Source organism: Anastrepha obliqua, chromosome 1 (genome assembly GCF_027943255.1).
Source record: "Anastrepha obliqua isolate idAnaObli1 chromosome 1, idAnaObli1_1.0, whole genome shotgun sequence".
Lineage (NCBI taxonomy): Eukaryota > Metazoa > Arthropoda > Insecta > Diptera > Tephritidae > Anastrepha > Anastrepha obliqua.
Genome location: NC_072892.1, coordinates 128,896,031 through 128,917,867, shown reverse-complemented (window position 1 = coordinate 128,917,867; position 21,837 = coordinate 128,896,031). Strand labels below are relative to the sequence as shown.

At 40.1% G+C, this 21,837-nt stretch overlaps 1 protein-coding gene across 1 annotated transcript in view; it reads right to left on the bottom strand.

Annotated features, from left to right (window-relative positions):
- The window catches only part of LOC129236068 (mucin-2), a 79,459-nt gene extending 61,227 nt beyond the window's left edge, over positions 1-18,232 (bottom strand). Inside the window, exon 1 of the mRNA XM_054870256.1 lies at positions 17,971-18,232. Coding sequence (XP_054726231.1) covers positions 17,971-18,232 — 262 coding nt within the window. The remainder of the gene's footprint in view (positions 1-17,970) is intronic.
- Positions 18,233-21,837: the final 3,605 nt, after the last annotated feature.

Here is a 21,837-nt window from a genome sequence, read left to right as displayed (position 1 = left end):
AAGATAAGCCGACGAACATCAATAAACTTGGTATAAAAAATTAGAAAAAGTCGCTTGAAAGCGATCGAGATGTATGGAGGTCTCATGAGCAGCAGACCAAAACTCACAAAGAGCTGCATTGCCAAAAGTTGATGATGATGATTCTACTTGTGGAATACTTAAAAACCAGTTTGACGTTTTCATTTTTGTATGGCCTTATGCTGCCCAGATCGTCCAACAATTTGGATTTTCTTTGAGGTGCAATGCAGGAAGTTCTAAGTGAGCTCTATCTCTTTCGCACCTCTATTACATTAAGCCATTGAAACGGCTCCGAGCCTCATGACCCTATAGCCAATAATTACAGACATACTTAGTAGGTAGGTAGGTGGTGAAATGGTTGAGGTACCACTCTGACACTCCCCGTTTTGATACCATTATGACTAGAAGAGAGCTGCCACATGGTGACGTCAGAGTCTTGACTGCAGCTTGGCTACCCTCAAAGAGATTTATGTCACCCTCCCAACAGCGATCCCTAAGCATTTTGGATGCCTGCAGGATCGCGGAAACCAATGTTTAAAAAACACTACTAGTTTTTGGCTGATTTCGGCTGAGTGAAAACCTCCACTCCATCACCAGATTTCATCTGGGATCCGTCGGTGAAAAAAGGGGTACATATGTCCGTGAAGACCCTCCCCTCCACTCCAATACCAGATTTCATCTGGAATCCATTGGTGAAAAAAGATGTACATATCTCCGTGAAGACCCTTCCCTCTTTCCAATCCAGCCTGCTTGGAAAGACAGCCCCAGCACAATCCACAAAACCAAGTTTGCGAATGGAGAGATCTGTACGAAGTGTAGAGAACGAAGGAAATTGATACCATGTCCTTCAGGAGATTGCTTCCCTCCTTCAAACTAATAGCGCTGTGAGCAGCAACGGATTGAGCTTGAAAACTTGAACGGGAAGTAAGTGCAGAATAACATTAAGGCATGCAGTGGGCTAAGTACTACACGTCCCAGTGATGCCAATATATGCAGCCCTCTGCACGCTCTCTAATTTAGAGGTGTTAAAGCCCTTCCGAGGAGCTACTTATCAAACGAGGCATCCGTATGTCAAATGGGCAGAACCACATCAGACAGAGTGCGACACATGGCCTGAGACGCCATTTTTTGCTGAACACGGTAAATCATGAGGCGAATAGGTGGGTGCGTGACTACCATTCGAAACTCAGAGATCGTAGGTTCGAATCTTCGTGAAACACCAAGTGAAGAAAACATTTTTTTCTAATAGCGGTCGCTCTTTGGCAGGCAATGGCAAACCTCCGAGTGTATTTCTACCATGAAAAAGCTTCTCATAAAAAATATCTGCCGTTCGGATTCGGCTTGAAACTGCAGGTGGAACAATATCAAGACGCAGGCTACAAATAGAAGGAGGAGGCCTTCTTAACTCCATTTTCGTTGTGCAGTTTCCAATGGAACTTCGGGTCAAATATTACACCAAGATACTTGACTTCCGACGGGAGCGGAAGAAACTGGTTGCTTAATCTAGGAAGTCTAAAATGTGGAGGTTTGTATTTTCTGATGAATATCATCAACTCCGTTTTATCAGAGTTGCCTCTAAGACCGCAACTGGCAGCCCATCGACTGAGTACAGCCAATGCTTCTTACAAAATTTCAGCCATGACTGAATGGAAGGGTACTGAAACCGTTACTGGCCATCAGCGTATGCCACCACCTTTACCCCACCCCTGCTTAAACGAGTTAGAACTTCGTCAATAACTACTAGGCAAAAGAGAGGGGAGAATGATTCTAGTGATTCTGGCACCTCCCGCCACAACATTAATTTCCATACAGCCCAGCAGGGACAAGACCCAGAGATAGTTAGGTATTTCTACCTATTGCCTAGTTAGTGCAGTGCCAATTTACTCAGCTCTAACATTATTGAAAGCGCCATCTATGGCTATGTCGATGCAGGGCTTAATGAAATAGATACACAAAAATTGACAGCGAAGTGTTGGGTTCGCTAACAAGAACATATTTAAAACTTTCTGCTGATTTTGGAACGTCTGACTTAATGCGATGAAGTGTCCCTTGGAGTGCATGAGAGAAATATTCTGCGGAAGATTTTTGGACCTTTGCATGTTAGCGATGGGGAGTATCGCAGACGATGGAAGAATGAGCTGTACGAGCTTTACGACGGCATAGACATAGCGCAGGGAATGAAGGTCCAGTGGCTAGGTTGATTGGGTCATGTCGTCCGAATGTATACAAACGCACCGGCTTTGAAAGTATTCGACGCAGTACCAGATGATGGTAGCAGAGGAAGAGGAAGGCCTCCTCCGTATTAGAAAGATCAGGTAGAGAAGGACTTGGCTTCACTTGGTGTTTTCAACTTGCGCCGATTAGCACGTGAAAGAAACGACTGGCGCCCTTTGTTAAACTCGGGCAATACAACTGCGCCAGTCGAAAGGAAGAAGAATCCAAGTAGACTTACCTGAATGTAAAAGTCTCGTCACCTTTGTGAACATTTCATATGAATATTTCAAAAAAATTTAACCGAGTTTAAATATTACATATAAGATAAGCTCCGCTTAACAAATAAATTTAAATTTTAAACCGAGCATTTGTAAAAAAGAAAAAAAAGGAATTAAAAGTTTTATAATCAAAAAATGATCAATAAAAGCGTTTTAATAAAATTAAAGAATATGTATCGCGCCGGCAATAGACAGTTTTCTAATCGTCTACACGTACACAAAAATATATCGGCTCCAAATATATTTCGTACGTGCGCATACACATACATAAGGTGTATGTGTGTATTTCAACTTCCCAGCAGGGAAAATTTTATCTGGTGAAACAACATTCTGATTAAGCACTATTTCACTTCTATATATCACAATTTGTCAGCCAACCACACCACTCCTGCCGCGAGAAATGACATTTCCTCTATGTGCAGGTCATACTTGAGTTTTGGCAGCTCAAATGAAGAGTGAAAAGTCGAAAAACGTGCAGAGGTAGCTTAACTCAAGACGGCGTAACTTTTACAAATGTCAAGCAATGGCGATAAAAATTTTGTGGGAATGTTAATCACAGATGTGGCAACCTTACAAAAAAAAAGGGGGAAAAACAGCACTGAAATCAATTAACTTAGAGCGTCACCTGGCGGTTGTTCCGAGAACGTTTTGATCAAGCTGGTATTTGTCAGACCGAAGAATCGAATGTTAAAAAAGTGTTTTGTTCTATGAACTGCAACGCTGACCATAGAGTGATTTATTGCTCAACCACTTGCAAATAAAAACGACATAAGCCAAAAGCTAATTAAATAGAGAAAAACATATCGAAACTAGAACTATGAGCCATTAATAAAAAAATACAAATCCAATTATTTAATTCATTCAACTACCAGTTGTACGCATCATCAATATACCTGAACCCGATTCAGTAGTTTAAACGAAATGTGAAAAAACAGTTAGCTAGTATATAGAATATATGTACGGTATATACTTATGAAATGAGACGCTTTTTTCAATTTCGAACGTTTATTAACAAAAAAATGGTTACAAATTTAATATTCAATATAATAGCCATCGCTAGCGACACATTTTTCCCATCTCTCAGGCAATTTGTCCCATCTCCGCCCAAACAAATTGGCCGCCTTTGGCCGCAAACCAATCATCGAGCCATTTTTTGGCTTCTTCGTGAGAATTGAAGCGCTGCTCGGAAAGTGCGTGGCCCATCGATGCAAACAAATGAGAATCGGAAGGCGCCAAGTCCCAATCGTACGTCTCCACCAATTCCCGGGTCGTTCTTGTTCGATGTGGCGGTGCATTGTCATCAAGAAAAGTTACTTTGTGACGCCGATCGGCATATTCTGGGCGTTTTCGATGTATATCGCTGTTCAAATCGGTCAATTGTCGTTGGTAGCGTGCACCGTCAACTGTTTCACCTGGTTTTAACGGCTCGTGCCAAATCATACCACGCTGATCCCAGAAAACACACAGCCTTGTCTTGCGGCCGAAGCGATTTGGTTTGGGCGTTGTTTTTGGCGGACCATACGATCGTTTACGCTTGGAATTGCAGAAATACACCCATTTTTCATCACCCGTAACGATTCGATGCAAAAAAGAAACAATGAACTGAATATTGTTGACAGATGACAGACGAAAAAACAAGACATTTGGGAAGGTTTAAAAATACTCCTAGCGACATCTATGGAATATGTATGTTAGCTACTGTTAATCAAGTTTTCATACAGCATAAACGAAGAGCTGCTGGCTTCGGTTATGAAGAAGTGATATCTATGTAATAAAGTACAACTAAAAATATAATAATTGCAACTAAAATAATAAAGTGCGGAGTGTACACAGAACTTTTTTCGAGGAGATTTGACAGTTTTGGTGTTTGACAACCGATTTTCATGATGAGATGCATATTTAGAAAGGCTGACGCGTCTGCAATTATATATACATATATATAATTGGCGCGTACACCCTTTTTTGTTTGTTTGGCCGAGCTCCTCCTCCTATTTGTGGTGTGCGTGTTGATGTTGTTCCACAAATGGAGGGACCTACAGTTTCAAGCCGACTCCGAACGGCAGATATTTTTATGCCTGCCGGGGGCGACCTCTGTTAGAAAAATGTTTTTCTTAATTTTGGTGTTTCACCGAGATTCGAACCCACGTTCTCTCTGTGAATTTCGAATGGTAGTCACGCACCAACCCCTTCGGCTACGGCGGCCGCCGTTCTGCAATTACGTATCGAAATTTCAAGCCAATCAAAGTAAAGCTGAGGGTGTTACAGCACTTTTCCCGAAGAGATTTGACAGTTTTGGTGTTTGACAATTGATTTGCATGATTTTCGCATAAAGCTGACGCTTGTGCAATTACGTGTCGAAATTTCAAAGCAAAGCTGAGCGAGTTAGATCACTGTTACTGTAAGGTGATATGTCAAAGTTTCAGTCCAATCCACAGCAAAGTGATAAGTGTTTCATTTACTGTTTTTTTGTTTGTTTTTATTCGCACATGCTAAAAACCAAACACTCTGTTAAAGTTTAGTTGCTCTCCAAACACATGCTCGTTTCGCCCGACTACCGGTCATGTGTATGTTGATGTTAATAAGCCTGTAATGTTAACAGGCGGCGTGTTAACTGAGAGACATTACTCACTACAACAATGCTGTTGCTTTTGTTTATATGTACGAAACAACATTTTCGCATTGGCGGTATTTTAGAATGTAAGTTAAGTTAACAGGCGTAAAAGTATTATGTTAAAGCTGATGCATTTGCTTTTGCATTCAATATTGCACTTAAGCTGTATATTTTAGCAACCCCACATACAGTGACTCACAGCTTATTTGATGTAGGTAATACTTTTTTAGAAAAAAGAAAATGACTCAATGTTTATTAAATTTAATACAAAAAATGTATACTACTTGTAATGAGATATGTATGTACTGTTTACCACTGCAGAGAGAACAATAATAAAATCAAAGCTTGTTGAAAAAATATAGAAACAAATAGTTTTCTCATCAAAATATGCAAACAGCTTAAATGATGCAGTCTATTCTATATTTTCTTTGAGAATGCAATAAAGGTGAAATGAATGTTTTTCTGTTTAGCTTAGCGTCTTAAGTCATTTTCAAAAAAATTTTGTAAAGAAAAGTTGAAAAAATTTAAGTTTTTTAAAATGGGAAAACGGACCTCACTTGAAAAAAGGGAAGAATTTGTTCGTCACTATAAAGAGGACAAAAGCCCATGAAAAATTGCAGAAATTGTTACTATGAGTTCCTCAACTGTTCAGCACATTATAGGAAGGTTTCGCCACGAAAACAGGATAGAAGATAAGGGCAGATATGCGCCAAATAAAATATTCTGTGATGCAGATAAGAGGTGGATTGTTAAAGAAAACCCCGATTTAAGCGCTCCAAAATTAATGAAAGAAGTCGAAAAATGCTTAGGCAAGATCTGTAACGCTGAAACTGTTCGTAGAGTTCTGCGCGAAGATAATTTTCATGGAAGGACTGTCCGAAATAAGCCGTTGATTAATGCTCGTAATAGAAAACAAAGAATAGAGTTTTGCAGACAACATTTAAACAAAGACGTTTCGTTCTGGGTGTCCTTTGTTTTAGCAGATGGAAGCTAATTTAACCTTTTCAGGTCTGATGGGAAGTCCTGCGTTTGGAGAAAACCAAACACCGTGCTTCAACCATGTAATTTGCGCTCTACAGTTAAACACGGCGGAGGCAGTGTGATGGTATGGGGTTGCATATCCTATTCAGGCGTCGAAAATTTAACATTGTGCGGATAAAATGGGCATTAGGGATTCGTTTAGGTTCTACCAAGACAGCGAGCCTAGCATACGTCTGGTATTGAAAAAACTTGGCTTATCTGGAACTGCCCACATGTAGTACATACACCTGCACAGAGTCCAGATCTCAACGTTATTGAGAGCTTGTGGTCAGTGCTGAAAAATAAAATAACAAACCATAATATTTCTAATGCTTCTACAGGAAGAATGGGATAAAATAAGTTCCGATTATACAGACAAACTTGTAGAATCTATGAATTCCCGATTAAAAGCTGTTCTGAATCAAAACGGATACCCCACTAAGTATTAGCCGTAATCATGGGATCGAAATATTAATGTGCTTATGTTTTTTGAATATTTTTAATTTAGTGCACCATTTAAGCTGTGACCTCAAAACTGTAACTGAATTATTTTAATTTGCCATATCTTTCTTATGAAGAAACATTTTTTGTTTTTTTTTTTTTGTTATTGAACAAAACATGTTATTTAAAAATAAAAAAATTAAACGATTTTTTGATATATTAATAAATTTTTTTGGCTGCATCAAATAAGCTGTGAGTCACTGTATATTTAGCAAACATCTGCCTTTTAATAGTTATTAATGAAATTCTAAACAAAAAAACAAAAAAAAAAATATCACAGTACATTAAATTCAAAGTCTGGCGTATTCGGCACTTTGTTCTTCTGTTTTTCAGTTTTAATAATTTACTTATTTTTACGTTTTGAGTGGAAAAGTGCGATATACCTAAGTTTGAGTTCTGCTTCTTGTTCTATAATAATTTTTTTTTTAATATAAAACCAGTTGCAAACTATAGGAGGAGGGATGCAGAAGTTTAAGGCCGATACTACACTCCGCCACAAAGTGATAGCATATCAATATTTTGACCATTAAGTAGCAAGAACTGCTAAGTTTTCCTGCAGGGCTTATGTTGCGCATATCTTCATATATGAATTGCAATTTTTGTGCCGTAGTGTTATGCACTTATATTTAGTAATATTTTTTGATTTACTGTTATTTCATATACATATTTACTTTATTTGCAAATGCATTGTGGCGCCGCTTGTTTCAACATTGACGGCGCCAACGTTTCGTTTTTTTCGCATCAAGTGGAATGTTTTCATTTTATATTATTTAATTTTTTTGTTTGTGACAAAAATTACGAAACATTTTCGGTATTTCATTTTAAGGAAAATGGCGATTTTATTTTAGCGATTGTATTTAGTTGCGTTGTTAAAAGTGACACATCTCTTTGGTAAACATATTTCAATAGAGCGCATTGGATATTTTTTATGCAAATGCAGAAGCTGCATTGTTAGAGAATTCAATTTAAATTAAATTGGATGCATTTATTTCCAAATTTCAAATATGCAATCGATTGCAAGGGTTTGAATTCAAACTGAAAATGATTATTCAAAAATACTAATACCACGAATAGTGTCACCGAGTAAAGCTTAGCTAAATCTTTAAATGCCTACAATCAGTTGCAAATATTTTTTTTGTTTTTGGGAAATGAAGAAACGAACCTTTTTTACGGCTTATTAGGGCTTTTATAGCGAATGTGCGCATCTTATTCAGCCAAGAGTGTAAGATTTCATAGCTCTGGCTGGAATTAATTTCTGAAATCTACAAATGATAAAAATTTGATTTTAATCGTTTAGACAACGGATAATCTTGAAGTTGAATTGGAATGAAATCGGCGATCTACTAAGTTTTTCAATAAGTTTTGTTGTTTCTATTAGAATAGAGCAGTGATTGAATTTTTATTTTTGAAGGGTTTAAAAGCAAAGAAAATTTATGAACGAATGTTGAAAGTGTATAAGGACTTTTCGCGATTAGTACAGCAGAAAGATGGGTTGCTGAATTTAAACCGTAGGCCATACAAGCCTTGAAGATGATCCACGTTAAGGACGCCCATAAACAGGAACAGCAACAATACCAGAAATCGTAGAAAAAACACAGGATATCGTAATGGAAAATCGACGAATGACTGAAAGAGATTTAGTAGTAGAAGGCCTAGGCGTTTCATTGGGCAATGTAAGCAATATTTTCACTGAAGTATTGGGTTTGAGAAAGCTGTGTGCACAATGGGTGCAGCATTCCGTAACAGTGGGACAAAACACATTCGAAAGCGACTTTCTCAGCAACATTTATTGCATTGATTGTGCATCGATTCATCACTATGGATGAGACTGGGGTTTATTACCATGACCCTAAATCAAGACAAGAGGCTAAAGAGTGGTGTGAATCTGGTTCTACGGTTCAGAAAGGAGTTCGTGTGCAGAAATCGGCCAAGAAGGTTAGGTTAGGTTAGGTAGTAATGGTTACCCAGAGAGTGGGCCCACTTGGACGAAAGAAGTTTGGTTCATCCTTTGTGATACCATTGCAAGAGGGCAAAAAGAGGTGAGAAAAAAGTAACGATAGGAAGAAAAGGAAAGGGGTGGGGAGGGTTGAGTATTTGGGGACTATGAATGGTGACTAATTTCCGGTTGTGTTAGCCTCTTTATGCTGCTGAGGAAGTTCATCAGATTTTTGTTATCAAGACCTGCTATATCAGCAGGCGCAGAAAAGAAGTGAGAACCAAGATGCTTGAATCTTAGTCCCGGGAGAGCTGGGCAGCTAAAGAGCAGGTGCTTAGATGATTCCACCTCACCTTCCATATAGCTGACGCAAAAAAGAATCGAAGTAATTCCGAGTCTCACGGCATGTATACGCCTCGGAACGCTTCCTATCCAAACATGGCCAGAAGAACTTCGCGACCTTACACGTTCGTGTACTTGCCCAGCGCTCGTTGAGTTGGTGCAAATCCCATCCTTCCAGGAGTAGAGCGCAGGTTGTCAAAGCGATCCCGATCCTCTCTCTTCGTGGGCATACTACCTCACAGGTCCCTTTTCTGGCTATGTCACTGTGACCAGGTACCCAAATTATCTTTATATCGAAGAATTCTGATGCAATCGGGAGAGATCCCAGGCATTCCCTGACCACCATAATAGAGCCTAGGGCCCTAATTGTCACATGGCTATCGGAGTAAATATTTACCTTCTTAACAGTTATTACGCATGTAAGTAGCCAGTCAGCTGCGTCTTTGATTGCGGCCACCTCTGCTTGGAACACACTGCACTGATCCGGTAACCAATTTTGCCTGCTAGGCATTTTCAGGAATTGCATTTTTTTGTTTAGTGTATCTTTACTTGATTTGAAGCTTACTAGGCTTAGCCACCACTTGTATTTATTTCAGCCTAAACACTGAATTTATTTGGCTACGGCCAAATGGGTTGATCCGTGACTACCATTCGGAAGAGCTTGGCTTCGAATTTCCGGGCTGCAAACACCAAATGATGGCATTTTTATTTCTAATAGCGGTCGCCATTCGGCAGGTAAAGGCAAGTCTCCGAGTGTATTTCTGCAATGAAAAACCTGCTAATAAAAAATATCTACTATTCGGAGTCTGCTTTATACTGCAGGTTCATTCATTTGTCGGCCGATAGCAAAACGCATACCACAAATAGGAGGAGGAGCTCTGCCAAACACGCAATAAAGGATGAAAGCGACAATGATATTTATAACACATGGGCTGAAAAGTCCCGGGCCTAACATACAGATGGGATCTCTTTTTCAGTTACTAACCTTGAAAACACAGCTGTTAAAATTTCATGATATTCTATTCATTAGTTCGTGAGTTATTCTACTCAGAGTGAAGCTACTTTTTATTTACACTGCTTCTTGGTGGGTGAAATACCGTTCAAGTGAAGCAATGGCTTGAAAAGTGTTATGGGGACTTCCTTCAATTCGCTCCGACCGAAACAACAATAAAAGAGAGGGTTTGCTGTCTTCAAACGTAGTCGTAGAGACACCAATGATGCACAACACATTGGACGTCCAAATGAGGTGGTAACACCAGTAAACATCAGAAAAATCCACAAAATCGTTTGAATTATGGAAGAGAAAAGTTGCTTTAGTTAGTTTACGTCGTAAAGATATCAAAAGAGCCTTTTGACTTTATATAGCATGAGCATTTGACTATGACAAATCTCTGTTCAAATTGGGTGCCGCGTTTGCTCGCTGTTGACCAAAAACAAGACAAGACATCATGCTACAAGCCACCCAAAGCAATGGCAAAACTGCATGAATTGAACTTCGAATTGCTCCCACATCCACCATATGCGCCAGATTTGGCTCCTAGCAATTACTGGCTGTTCCTACTTGGCAGATTTGAAAAAAAAAATGTTAGCCGGTAAGAAATTTCGCTCGAATGAAGAGGTTATGGCTGAAACTGAGGTCTATTTTGAAGAAAACGATAAATCGTAGAGCGGCGTTGATGAATAAAACTAATTTTGAATAAAAAAAGTGCTTTGTTTCTTAGGCCTGTGACTTTTCAGCCCATGTATTATGTTAATTTTCATTAGGCTACGTGCTCGCTTACTTCGATTAGCGCAGATTTATACGCAAGTGGTTTCTTTCTATAATATTTTAGGTAGTCAGATTTCGTGGCAAGTAGTCGGAATTTTGAGAATGTACGCAAATGTTTTTTATTAATAAAAACATTGGATTTTAAAAAGCCATTGCTTTGATGTTAGCAGTCCAGCACCTATCGCTCAACAGGTTGGTTGCCGCACAGCACGTCAATTTACGAGTTTTCTGGTGCAGTCTACAAAAAATGGTAGTTGTGGCCCCGTAGCATTCACTGCTGTTCGAAATTGTGTTTCCAGTAGTATTTCATAAACAAAAAAATTAAAATGGGGTCCATACATTTTGTTGTTGTGTAGACAACGTACCTTGCCAGTACCCTGATGCCAGGTTATTTGCATTTAATTTTATACAAATTTCGCAAAAACGCAGGAAAAAGAAGAAAAAAAAACATACGTTGAACGTATAAAATCTGCTGGGATTATAAAAAAAGACAAATTATAAAGTAAAAAAATATTTTTTTATTTAAACTCTCGCTTATTTTTAATTAATTAACGTTTACTCATTTTTTCCCATTTCATTATTTTTGGTCCTTAGAGCTCGTATTGCTTTTAAAATTTATTGCCACACAACGCGCCGTTTGCCGAAAAAAACGTTGTATGATACCCGCCGACCGCTCTGTTGGGGAGGGCCTGTTTGATGTTAAAACAACAATGATTTCATAAAGCAACAACACCACAAAAACATTGCCTACTGTTTCTACGGTGCTGGTTGCCGATAATCGAACTTTATTTTGACGTCCAATTTATCTATTCGCTTAAATTTTTTACCGTTTTTTCTTTTTGAAGCTCTTTTCGTTTTTTGTTTTTTTGTAAATGAATGACATTTCATTGAACATTTTCGCTGGTGCGTTAAATTATGCCAACATTGCAAAAGAATTTCAAATTAAAAATAAAATAAAGCCAACGTGTGACAGTTAAAAAATAAGGTAAATCAAAAGGAAAAAAATTTATAGATTTCATTGGAAATACTGGCACAGGTGATGTGCAGCACTTTTGGTGATACTTTTGGCGTCGGAATGCCGAAATGCCAGCGTAGCGTGAAATTTGAATGTGTGGCAGTAAATTTGTTGTTCTTTTTTGTTTTTTTGCTTTCCGCTGAAACTCGTAGTTAATTTGGTTCGAGGTTTTCTTTGATTGCAGAGTACGGCGAATTGAGCCAATTTTTTTACAAGCAGGTGTGCGTGCCTATTAGTAAAAATTTAAAGTATAAAACTAAAACTTTTAAATTAAAATATCAAAACAGCCAATGTCTGTTTGAACTTTCAAATAGAGCGAATTTTTTCTTTTACTTAATTTTTGTATGAATTTCGAGTCATTCGCTAGTTTTCATTTTGAATTACATAAAAACTCAACCGCTTTATGCTGCATTTATTTGCACACCGTGCATAATAATTTAATCCCACATATTAGTACATACATACATACACATATAAATAAATGCATTTACCTGCACTTAATACCAGTCAGTGCCCTATACTACATCCATTTGCCCCGCTGCTCCGATGCGAACTAAATATTACTGAGTAAACAATTTATGCGATAATTCATAGATATTTGTATAATTTATAAGATAATACCGTTAAATATGCGAGCTTAAGGCATCCATTATTTATTTAAGCGGGAGAAATATTAAAATTATTTACATATGGATTTTTATGTGTAAAAACATGGTAAAAACATTAATGCGATATCATCAAATCTGTGATGCGCTTTTGTTTGAATGTTGCAATTAAAAATAGTTTAAGGTTTTTGTGAAACACATTTTAATTCCACCAGCTTAAAAAGTTAACAAGTTCGCTTTTATTTTTTATTTATTTTTTAATTTTTATTTAATTTTTAAAAATTTTGTTTATGTTTCTTTAAAGCATTTCGTAGAACCAAAATGAAGAGTAAGCGGTGTAAAATTAAGTAGAGAATTATTTTTCCTTCGATGTATGATTATTTTATGCCTTATAATGTGCTTAATTTTCTAAAATTACATTTTTTATAGTATATCATCTAAAAGCAAAAATGTATTGTATAGGCCTTCAATGTATTCATAAGCAGCCTGCTTCAATCTATCATTATCAGCTCATGCTTTTCACGAAATATTTTTTTTCATTTTTGGATGCTAAATCTGCACACCATACAAGTGAAGAAACTGGTTGAGTGTTTTGCAGCCACACATGAGCAGGGCAGTAATCGCAACATGACGCTATCTACTGTTAGTTTACATAAATATAAGGCGCTGTTACGGCAGATGTTGTTAACATTTACATTAGCAGTAAGGAGAATTGAGAGATGTTGTTAACACTTACATTGGTAGTAAGTGGAATTGCATACCTCTGGACTGTAAGGTATGGGAGATGTTGTTAACATCTACATTGGTAGTAAGGGGAATTGTATACCTCTAGTCTGTTTGTCAATACCGGTCATGTTACAGACTAAACTAAACGAGTTGAAAATGAAGTGTATGACAACTTTTAAGTCTTATCTTTAAACATTTTCTTCGTAAGGTAAGGACACGTATTGCGGGTAAGGAGACACTTTAGCTCAGATGGACTCTGAGGCCAACTGCTTTGGCCCGGAGTCAGTTCTGTCACTCCCTTCTGCAGCCATCAAAGTCACGGTTAGAAAACGGGTTACTTCAACCTACAAGCGGCTTGGCAGGCTGAGAGATCCTGCAGATGGACAAAATTGATGTTACCTGTCATGTCCGACCGGCTGTCGCAGATCAGCCTCCTGTCATTAAGTCGAAGGGACTGTAGGCAGCTGGATGGGCTGATGATGGGCACTTTTTCTATGGGCGAAGCACATGGACTATCAGTGCACCCTGCCATGTGGAGAGGTGGATGAGACGGCGGGTCACTATCCTTGCGTCTGCCCGGCCTTCGCTCAAATCAGGCTTTTGCACTATTTGGCTTTGAAGTATTAAGAAGGTGGAAGGTGGTCGCTCCTTGGCACTACAAAATCTACATAGATTTCTTCGGAAGTCGGATAGATTTAAAGAAAATTAAAAATGGAATCCAAGGGCAGTGCATTGGACTTATGTTGTCTGAGTGCTGTGCTTGCTAGTTGTTGCGACAAAAAAAAAAAAATCATTCACAAATGTTGTTATTATATCCAACTTTTTCAGGTGGCTCAAAATTATTTGCTGATTGTAGTTTTGCTCACTACCAATGCCCTGACTATTTACTGATGGGCCGGTTTCGCTGTTTTTTTCAAGACTTGAGTGGCTGACTGGTTTACCACTGCGAGGACTATTGAAAAATTCAGCATAAAAACTGCCATATAATTTTTCTAATTTTTTTGCTGCATTTTAGTTGCTGCCCACAGTTGAAATGAAACTAAAATAAAAAAAGGTAGCAGCACTTTTTGTGCCACCGGCTTGCAATTACGAGAACCCAATTGCATTTCTGTCATAAAAACATTCTCAAAAACAGACGAAAAAATCATATTCTATTCGGAGGCTATCACTATTGAAAATGGAAAATCATTGAACGAACACGTACAAATCCTCACGGATGTATGTAGAACAGCGCTAAATAAAATCTGTCATATAGTTAAGTATAAGGGAAAGAAAAAACCGCCCTGGTGGGCTGAAGATCTAACAACCTTAATTTATTTATTGTAGAATACAGTTTAATATAGCGAAAGCAACACGAGAGTATAAAGACTGGGACTGCTATTACATTAAATTTAAAATATATAAAAAAAAAGTTAGGAAAGTGATAAGGTCTGGTTAGAGAACGTTCTGTGGAGAAATCGAAGGAACCACAGAAGCATCTAGACTGCGTAAAATCCTAACAAAGAATCATTATTCCTCCGGAAACCTCCGAAAACCGGATAAGAGTTGGCCTATCTCGAGCGAGTAGACTTTAACTTAACACTTTCCAAGCAACGTATAACATAACATATTAGAGAAAAATCGAATAGAAAAATCTAATAGTGCCATTGGTGATATAATCACTGAAACTAGGATAACCTGGGCAGAGAACAATTTTTAACCATTTAAATTACCAGGTCCAGACGGATTCTTCCCGGCTCAAATAAAAAACTTACTCGACTATATTATCGAGTGGTTAACTGTTACATTCAATGCTACTTTGAAGCTCAATTGCGTTCCATCCTTAAGGAGAGAAGTAAAAGTTGTTTTCATTCCTAAGGCGGGAAAATGCTCACACATAACATCCAAAGATTTGAATCCAACTACCCTATACTAATTTTTAATAAAAACATTAGAAATAATCATAGAAGAGCATATTAAAGCTACTAATACCAACCCCACTCAGCTTAGATCTCGCAATATGCGTACTGTAAAGGAAAATCCATAGAAAAGGCATTTAACAGACTTGCTACAGAAATTTAAAAGTCAATCTATAACAAGAAATACACACTGGTAGCCTCCTTTGATATCGAGGACGTTGGACGCGTCCTACCGGACACCATAATAAAGGCACCGACCAATTTCAGGATCTCTGAGACTTTGGTAGAATTCATCAAAAACATGCTCATGAGTAGCTTTGTGGTCGCAACCCTAAGAGTCTTGATGATCAGGAACAGAGTCAGTAGATGAACACCTCAAGGCGGAATGCTATCCCCTCTCCTCTGGGTTTTGGTAATAAACTTCTTGCTGAAGAGCTTAGAGGAGAGAGGACTCACATCGTAGCCTAAGTGGATGATATTGCGATGGTAGTAAGAAGGCAATACCCCAATATACTTTGTGAAATCATGCAAGATTTACTAAACATGATTGGAAACTTATCAAAAGCAAAATTGTCAACTATCACAAAACTGAACTCATCTTATTTACTAGGAAACACAGAATTCCAGAAAAATTTTAACTCCTTTGACACTAGGTGGTACGACACTGTCATTTAGAGATGAAGTCCGCTACTTAGGACTAATATTAAGAAGAGCTACAATAGCACTCAACTCTTGCAAAAAGTTAATTGGATTAAGCTGAGGTCTTTTCCCAACGATCGTATATTGGCTTTAAACAACGATAGTAAGATCAATCCTAACATACGGTATACGGCGTCCGGCACTCGAAGTGTAACCAATTTAAAATGGCCATAAATTTAGTTTGGAAAATTACTTTTATTCAATTCAAAGTAGAAAATGTGAGAAAATAATACAAAATTAAGACTCCATTTACTTTCGCTCGATATGACCTCCTTTTGTCTTGACTCAAGGCCAAGACGGTCCAGACACGAATCGCAAGCAGACCGAAAGTGACTTGCAAGTATTTTGGCCCACTCGGGGACAATGGCTTTTTTCAGCGCCTCAAAACTGGTGAATGTTTTAGTGCCGATCTTCCTCTCTAAAATGGCCCAAAAAAATAATCCATCGGATTCGCGTCTGGTGAATTTGGGAGCCATTGTGTGGACGTTATGAATTTCGGATGTTCGGATGAACGATGTTTTTTAGCCAATCTTGGTTCACTCGAGCTTTGTGAGACGGTGCCGAGTCCTGTTGAAACGTTTATGGTCTGAAACCGAAATGTTTGTCTGTCCACGGCTTCAGAGCAACCTCCAGAATATTTTCCCGATAATATACCTTGACGCCAGGCTCGATGAAAACGATTGGAGAGCACCCATCTGCAGTTACAGGGGCCCAAACCATTATCTGTGGCGGGCGCTGTCTGCTGGTGGCCAATCGATTACTCAAATTTTCGGACGAACGGTCTGTAAAATAAACCATATCGCTCAATTTGAAAAATTTTCTTGTCAGAAAACACAATGTTCGGAAATTGACCGTTTTCGGCCAAGTGAAACAACTCCCTCGGGCATCAGCTGCGTAAGTGCTGTGAAGTTGTTTACACTTCGAGTGCCATAGTACATTGACCGGCTTTATATAAGAAATACATCAAAAAGACCATGGAACATGAACAAAGGGTGGCCAGCCTTTGCATCTTCGGGGCCTTTAAGACTACATCTACAGAGGCACTAAACATTATACTCAACCTATTATCTATAGAGCAGTACGACAAGCAAACAGCTGCCAAGTCAGTTCTCAGTCACAGAATGTTTTAAACGCCTGAATGACGTATCTCAATACTACAAAGTACACCTTATCTGGGTTCCAAGCCACAGGAGTATAGCAGGAAACTGCAAAGCAGATGATTTTGCTCGAACTGGTACAATTCTTGATATCCAATTAGATAAAATGTTGATACCTATATTTATAGCCACTTGTAAATTACTAATTGACAGGGAAACCATCAACATGGCAAATACAATTTGGCAAAACCTCCCTACATGCGAACTAAGCGAACAGATATGGCCGAAATGGACCGCGGTCGCTCAAAAAGCCTACTGAGATTTAATGGAGAAGTTGCAAGAAACATGGCCAGTGTTAGCTTAACTGCCATTGGTTAACTGGTCATTGTTTAGTGGGTAACCACACCAAAATGTTAGGACTCGCATACTACGATTTTTGTAGAAGCTGTCTTAACACGGAAGAAAAGGAGACAATCAGACATTTACTATGTTAGTGTGCAGGCTTAGCCAGAGGCCAGGAGGCTTCGCTTTTGCCTACATGCTTAACATTTGCTCTTGCCTACATTCTCTTGGTACTGCATTCTTAACAGATGTAGCGGATAAAGCGCATCTAAAACTAACGAAGCTTTGCTCGTTTATAAAAGCTACAGAATGGTTTAAAAAAGAGCGCATAGTGTAAAGATAAGTGCCAGTGGTATCACAATGGATCTCTGAATGGTCTAAGTGTGTCACTACGACAACCACTCTACTCCACCTACCAACCTTCAGACGCTGCTTAAGAGCATCACAAATTGGCAGAGCAACTCGCTTGAACATTCAACAATGCCATCCATGCGCCAGTTTACATACTCGTGTATGAGTTTTATATGCATTCAGTTCTGCTTCTTGCAAAGTCCCCTAAAATAATTTAAAATTCTTCATTTTCGGCAATGTCCTTGTGCTGCTTCTTAACACTTTGTCCTTCTACTTATCACTTACTATACAATACATTTCACTGCATTGCTTTTACACACTACCTAACTACTTCTCTTTTTTGTCACCCTTTCACGTCCTTTCACATCCTTTGCTGCACTGCATTAATATTACAAACAGTATAATTAAAATGTGAGACAAAAAGCACACATCGTTCGTTCTAGAAGTTAGTGTTTTGTCAGTGGCAGAGCAAGGATTTCCTGTTCGCTGTCATTTTGCCTCTTTTATGCGCCATTCACCCGTGCCCCTCTCGTTTGTGCTGCAACTTACCTTGTGCTTGTGCCATTCGCACGCTTCCGGTCGCCATTAGAAGAATGCAGAATACCGTGAGAAACTGGCAAAACAATAACAGTGTGGCCCTAATAGTGGCAGTGGCAGTGGTGGTGGTGGTGATGCATTGTGGACGCCTCAGGTGTGATTGTGATGAGGTTTTTGTGTGGCACTGCAGTTTGTTGGCGGCAATGTTGTTGCTGTTGCTGTTGCTTTTGTGCAGCGGATGCGGAAATGGCGCCATTTGTGTTGGTGACGCCATAACGGTGCGAAAAATGCAATACCCACAAATGTAGTTCGTGCACGTAGTAAATGTGTTGGCTGTAAAGATTGAAAAGAAACACAAAAATTATACTATAAAAATCGGAGTTTGTGTGTGAACTAAATAAGTGTGTATTGCCAAAAATTTCAATAAAATGCATATTTTCCTCGAATCGCTACGGTTAAAAGTTCATTTTGTTGTGCGCAGTGGCTGCTTTGGCAACAAAGCAAATGGGCCAGCGACCGATACGGCAAAGTGCACCACACTTTACCGAGTAGCGTAAACAATATTTCGTAATAATTTTGCGCGTAATAAATTTCCCATCAATTTTACTAATTAAAAAGTTGCCACTCTGCACAATGGCAGGCCCAACGTGTGACATCAAAAGCGGAAAAGAAAGAAAACAACAAAAAAAAAAGTGGGAAAAATCATTGAAACAAAATTGAAGTGCGGAAAATCGCACACAAATTTAGCGGCACTTCGTTGTCGGCTGTTGTTTTCGCAGCATTCTCAATCGGGAAATGACTAGCACTAACACAACACCGTCCTGCTCGCTGCCCTTTTCGTTGTTGTCGTCGTCGTCGCCGCCATCATCCACTGCATAAATGAATTATGAAATAATTGCTTTACGCAAATGCTTTGCAAAGCCACTCAAAGGCACTAAATTCCAGCTGTAGAGCTTCCTCATTTCCCTTCGTGCATAGTGCGCTCTTTTTAAGTACACAACACACACACATACACACAAACAACCACATACATACATATCTACATCACGTAGACACCACCTGAGTGTTGGTTGTTCACTCCACCGTGTTGAACGACTAAGCTGGGCTCTAAGCTACCGTGGGGGTCGGCAGGTTGCGGATAGCCGGAAGGCCTGTAGTAGCAGGTTAGTTGCGAAATAAGTTTAAGCGAATAAGCAATCCCCGACAATGAGCGGCCAGAAGCGGAGGATGTGGCTAAATGACAGCCCATCCGATGAGGCTTCCGGTGACAGAGGCCGAAAATCAATGCCTCTGAGAAATAGTTCCCCCAAGGGCCCTGGGCCATGGGGAGCAAAACAAAACAAAAAATCCAGGCGCGGCGGTTTCCATAGTGGACGGCTTCCTGGTCAGCGTCTGTTCACCATGTCAGGTGCGGCTGCTAACTGACCGGTATATGCCGTGGCGCACTGGGAGTCTCTCATCACTTCAAGAACCATCTCTGTTGTTGAAGTGAAGGGAGTGATGTGAGCTTGCTCTGCCGAGGTGTTAGCTGCGGGGTGTATCAGTGACCAGCCCCTTCGGGCCCTAGTCAGGGAGTGTGTATTGGACGCAGAGGTAGTAGTATGCGTTGCCCCGGGTGAGCTCCGGTCCGTCCGTGTTTTCCGGGACCGGTAAAGCGAAGAACAGGCCTCAGGGAACTGGGGTAGGGGCACTGTCCCCAAGGGTATACCCGTTCCTGTTTATTTCGGCCCGCCCCCCTACACACGATGCGCTGGTAAACAAAAAAAAGAATGGAAAACAAAATGAGAAATATAATTACAACCAACAACAGCAGTAACATATATGGAGCCATTATGGGCAGTGAAAAGGAAAGCCTGGAAGAGGCTAACAGAAAGGTACCAGGAGCAAGTGGATCGAGTGATCTACTAGTGGACCTAACCGAGGAGTACAAGACCCCCAAAGGCCGTATAATCACGGGGGCTGATCCGTTTAAGCGCGCACCAAAGCTGAGACGGAGTCCTATCAAGACGCTCAGTGTAGAAAGGCCTGAGAGAGCAAAATCGTCGCCACCTGCGTTGCAAGAAAGCAATGAAAAAGCAGCACAACCGGGTAATGATACCTTAACGCTTCTTGGTGAGATGATTGGGAAGCTGACTGAAGCAATGCGTCTACCGCAACGCTCAATTAACAACAACATAAGGGAACTCCTTGAAACGATCACCAAGCTGCACTCGAAAGCTCAGGAAGAAGCAAAAAGCAGGGAAGCCAAGCGAAACGTTCTTGGAAGTGTAATGGCGGAAGGAACACCAAAAAGACCACGCGACGATAAACAGCCGGGCAGAAAAACGCCACCTAAGAAAAGTAAAACCACACGCGAAGAAGAACACAAAGTGTCAGCAAGTGCAGAGAAGAAAGGCAAAGGAGAGGGAAATGCTAAGAGGACAAACGGGGTTGTGGAAAATGGCTGGATTAGTGTCAAGCGCAAACCAGCCAAGAAAAAAGTGACAAATAAACCACCCCCGAGGCCGGATGCGATTGTCATTGCGCGTGCCGGAACAATGACGTACAGTGACATTCTCAGGGTGGTTAAAAAAGATGATGCCCTGCAAGAACTCGGCGAAAACGTTACGCGCATCAGAAAGACGGCCAAAGGCGAAATCCTGCTTCAACTGAAAAAAGAGCAGATGGCCAATACAGGAGTATATCAGAAGAAGATTGGCAAGGTGCTAGGTGACCAGGCGCAAATCAAGGTCCTAACCCACGAGATGTTGGTTGAGATCCGTGACCTAGATGAAATCACAACCAAAGAGGACATAGGTGAGGCTATACGAACGCAAGTAAATGAGCTTAACCTATTTAGTGAAAACGCAATAAAAAGCGTTAGAACGGCGTATGCAGGCACGCAAACAGCAGTGATAAGCCTACCAGCACTGGACGCAAGGCGACTGCTTGAGAAGCAAAAATTGAAAATCGGCTGGGCAGTATGCCGAATAAGAGAAAAGCCTGACTTGAGGAGATGCTACAGATGCCTCGAGTATGGACACCTAGCGAGGGCATGCAAAAACGAAGACGACAGAAGCCAGAACTGTCTCAAATGTGGAGAAAAGGGACACCAAGCGAAAGTATGCGAGAAAAAGCCCTTCTGCGGAGCTTGTAAAAGAAATGGACGAGAAGACACAAGCCATCAGATTGGAAGCAGAAAATGCCCCCTGTATCAAGCGGCGTATATTAAAACCAAAAAATGAGGATTGAGCAGATCAATCTAAACCATTGCGAGGCTGCACAAGAGCTCTTAAAGCAAAGGGTATATGAAAATAAGGTGGATGTTGTGCTAGTCAGCGACCAGCATAAAAATCTAAACGCCGGAACGTGGGTCTCGGACAGGAAAAGTAAAGCTGCTATTTGGGCCTGTGGAGGAAATACCCTGCAGGACAAACCGCACACCCACAGTGATTACTATACCCGAGCAAAAATACGTGGCATATATTTCTACAGTTGCTACGCGCCACCGAAACTGACGCAAGCAGAGTTCGAAAACTTACTGGATGAACTTGTGCAAAACGCTCGTGGTACCACACCAAACGTGATCGCGGGTGATTTCAATGCGTGGGCCCTGGAATGGGGTAGCAGATATACCAATAAAAGGGGAGATGCCTTGATTAAGGCATTCTCACTGCTTGATGCGGTTCTGCTAAACACTGGGGGAAAAAACACCTTCGAAGTGAATGGTCGTGCATCAATAATCGACATCACCTACGCCAGCAGGGCTCTAATACGATCAGCAAGCTGGAAAGTGAATGATTTTTACACAGGAAGTGACCACCTTGCCATTACGGTGGACTTTTCGCATGGAAAAGAAACCGTACAGAAAAAACAGAATAAGGGCTGGAGGGTGGAGAC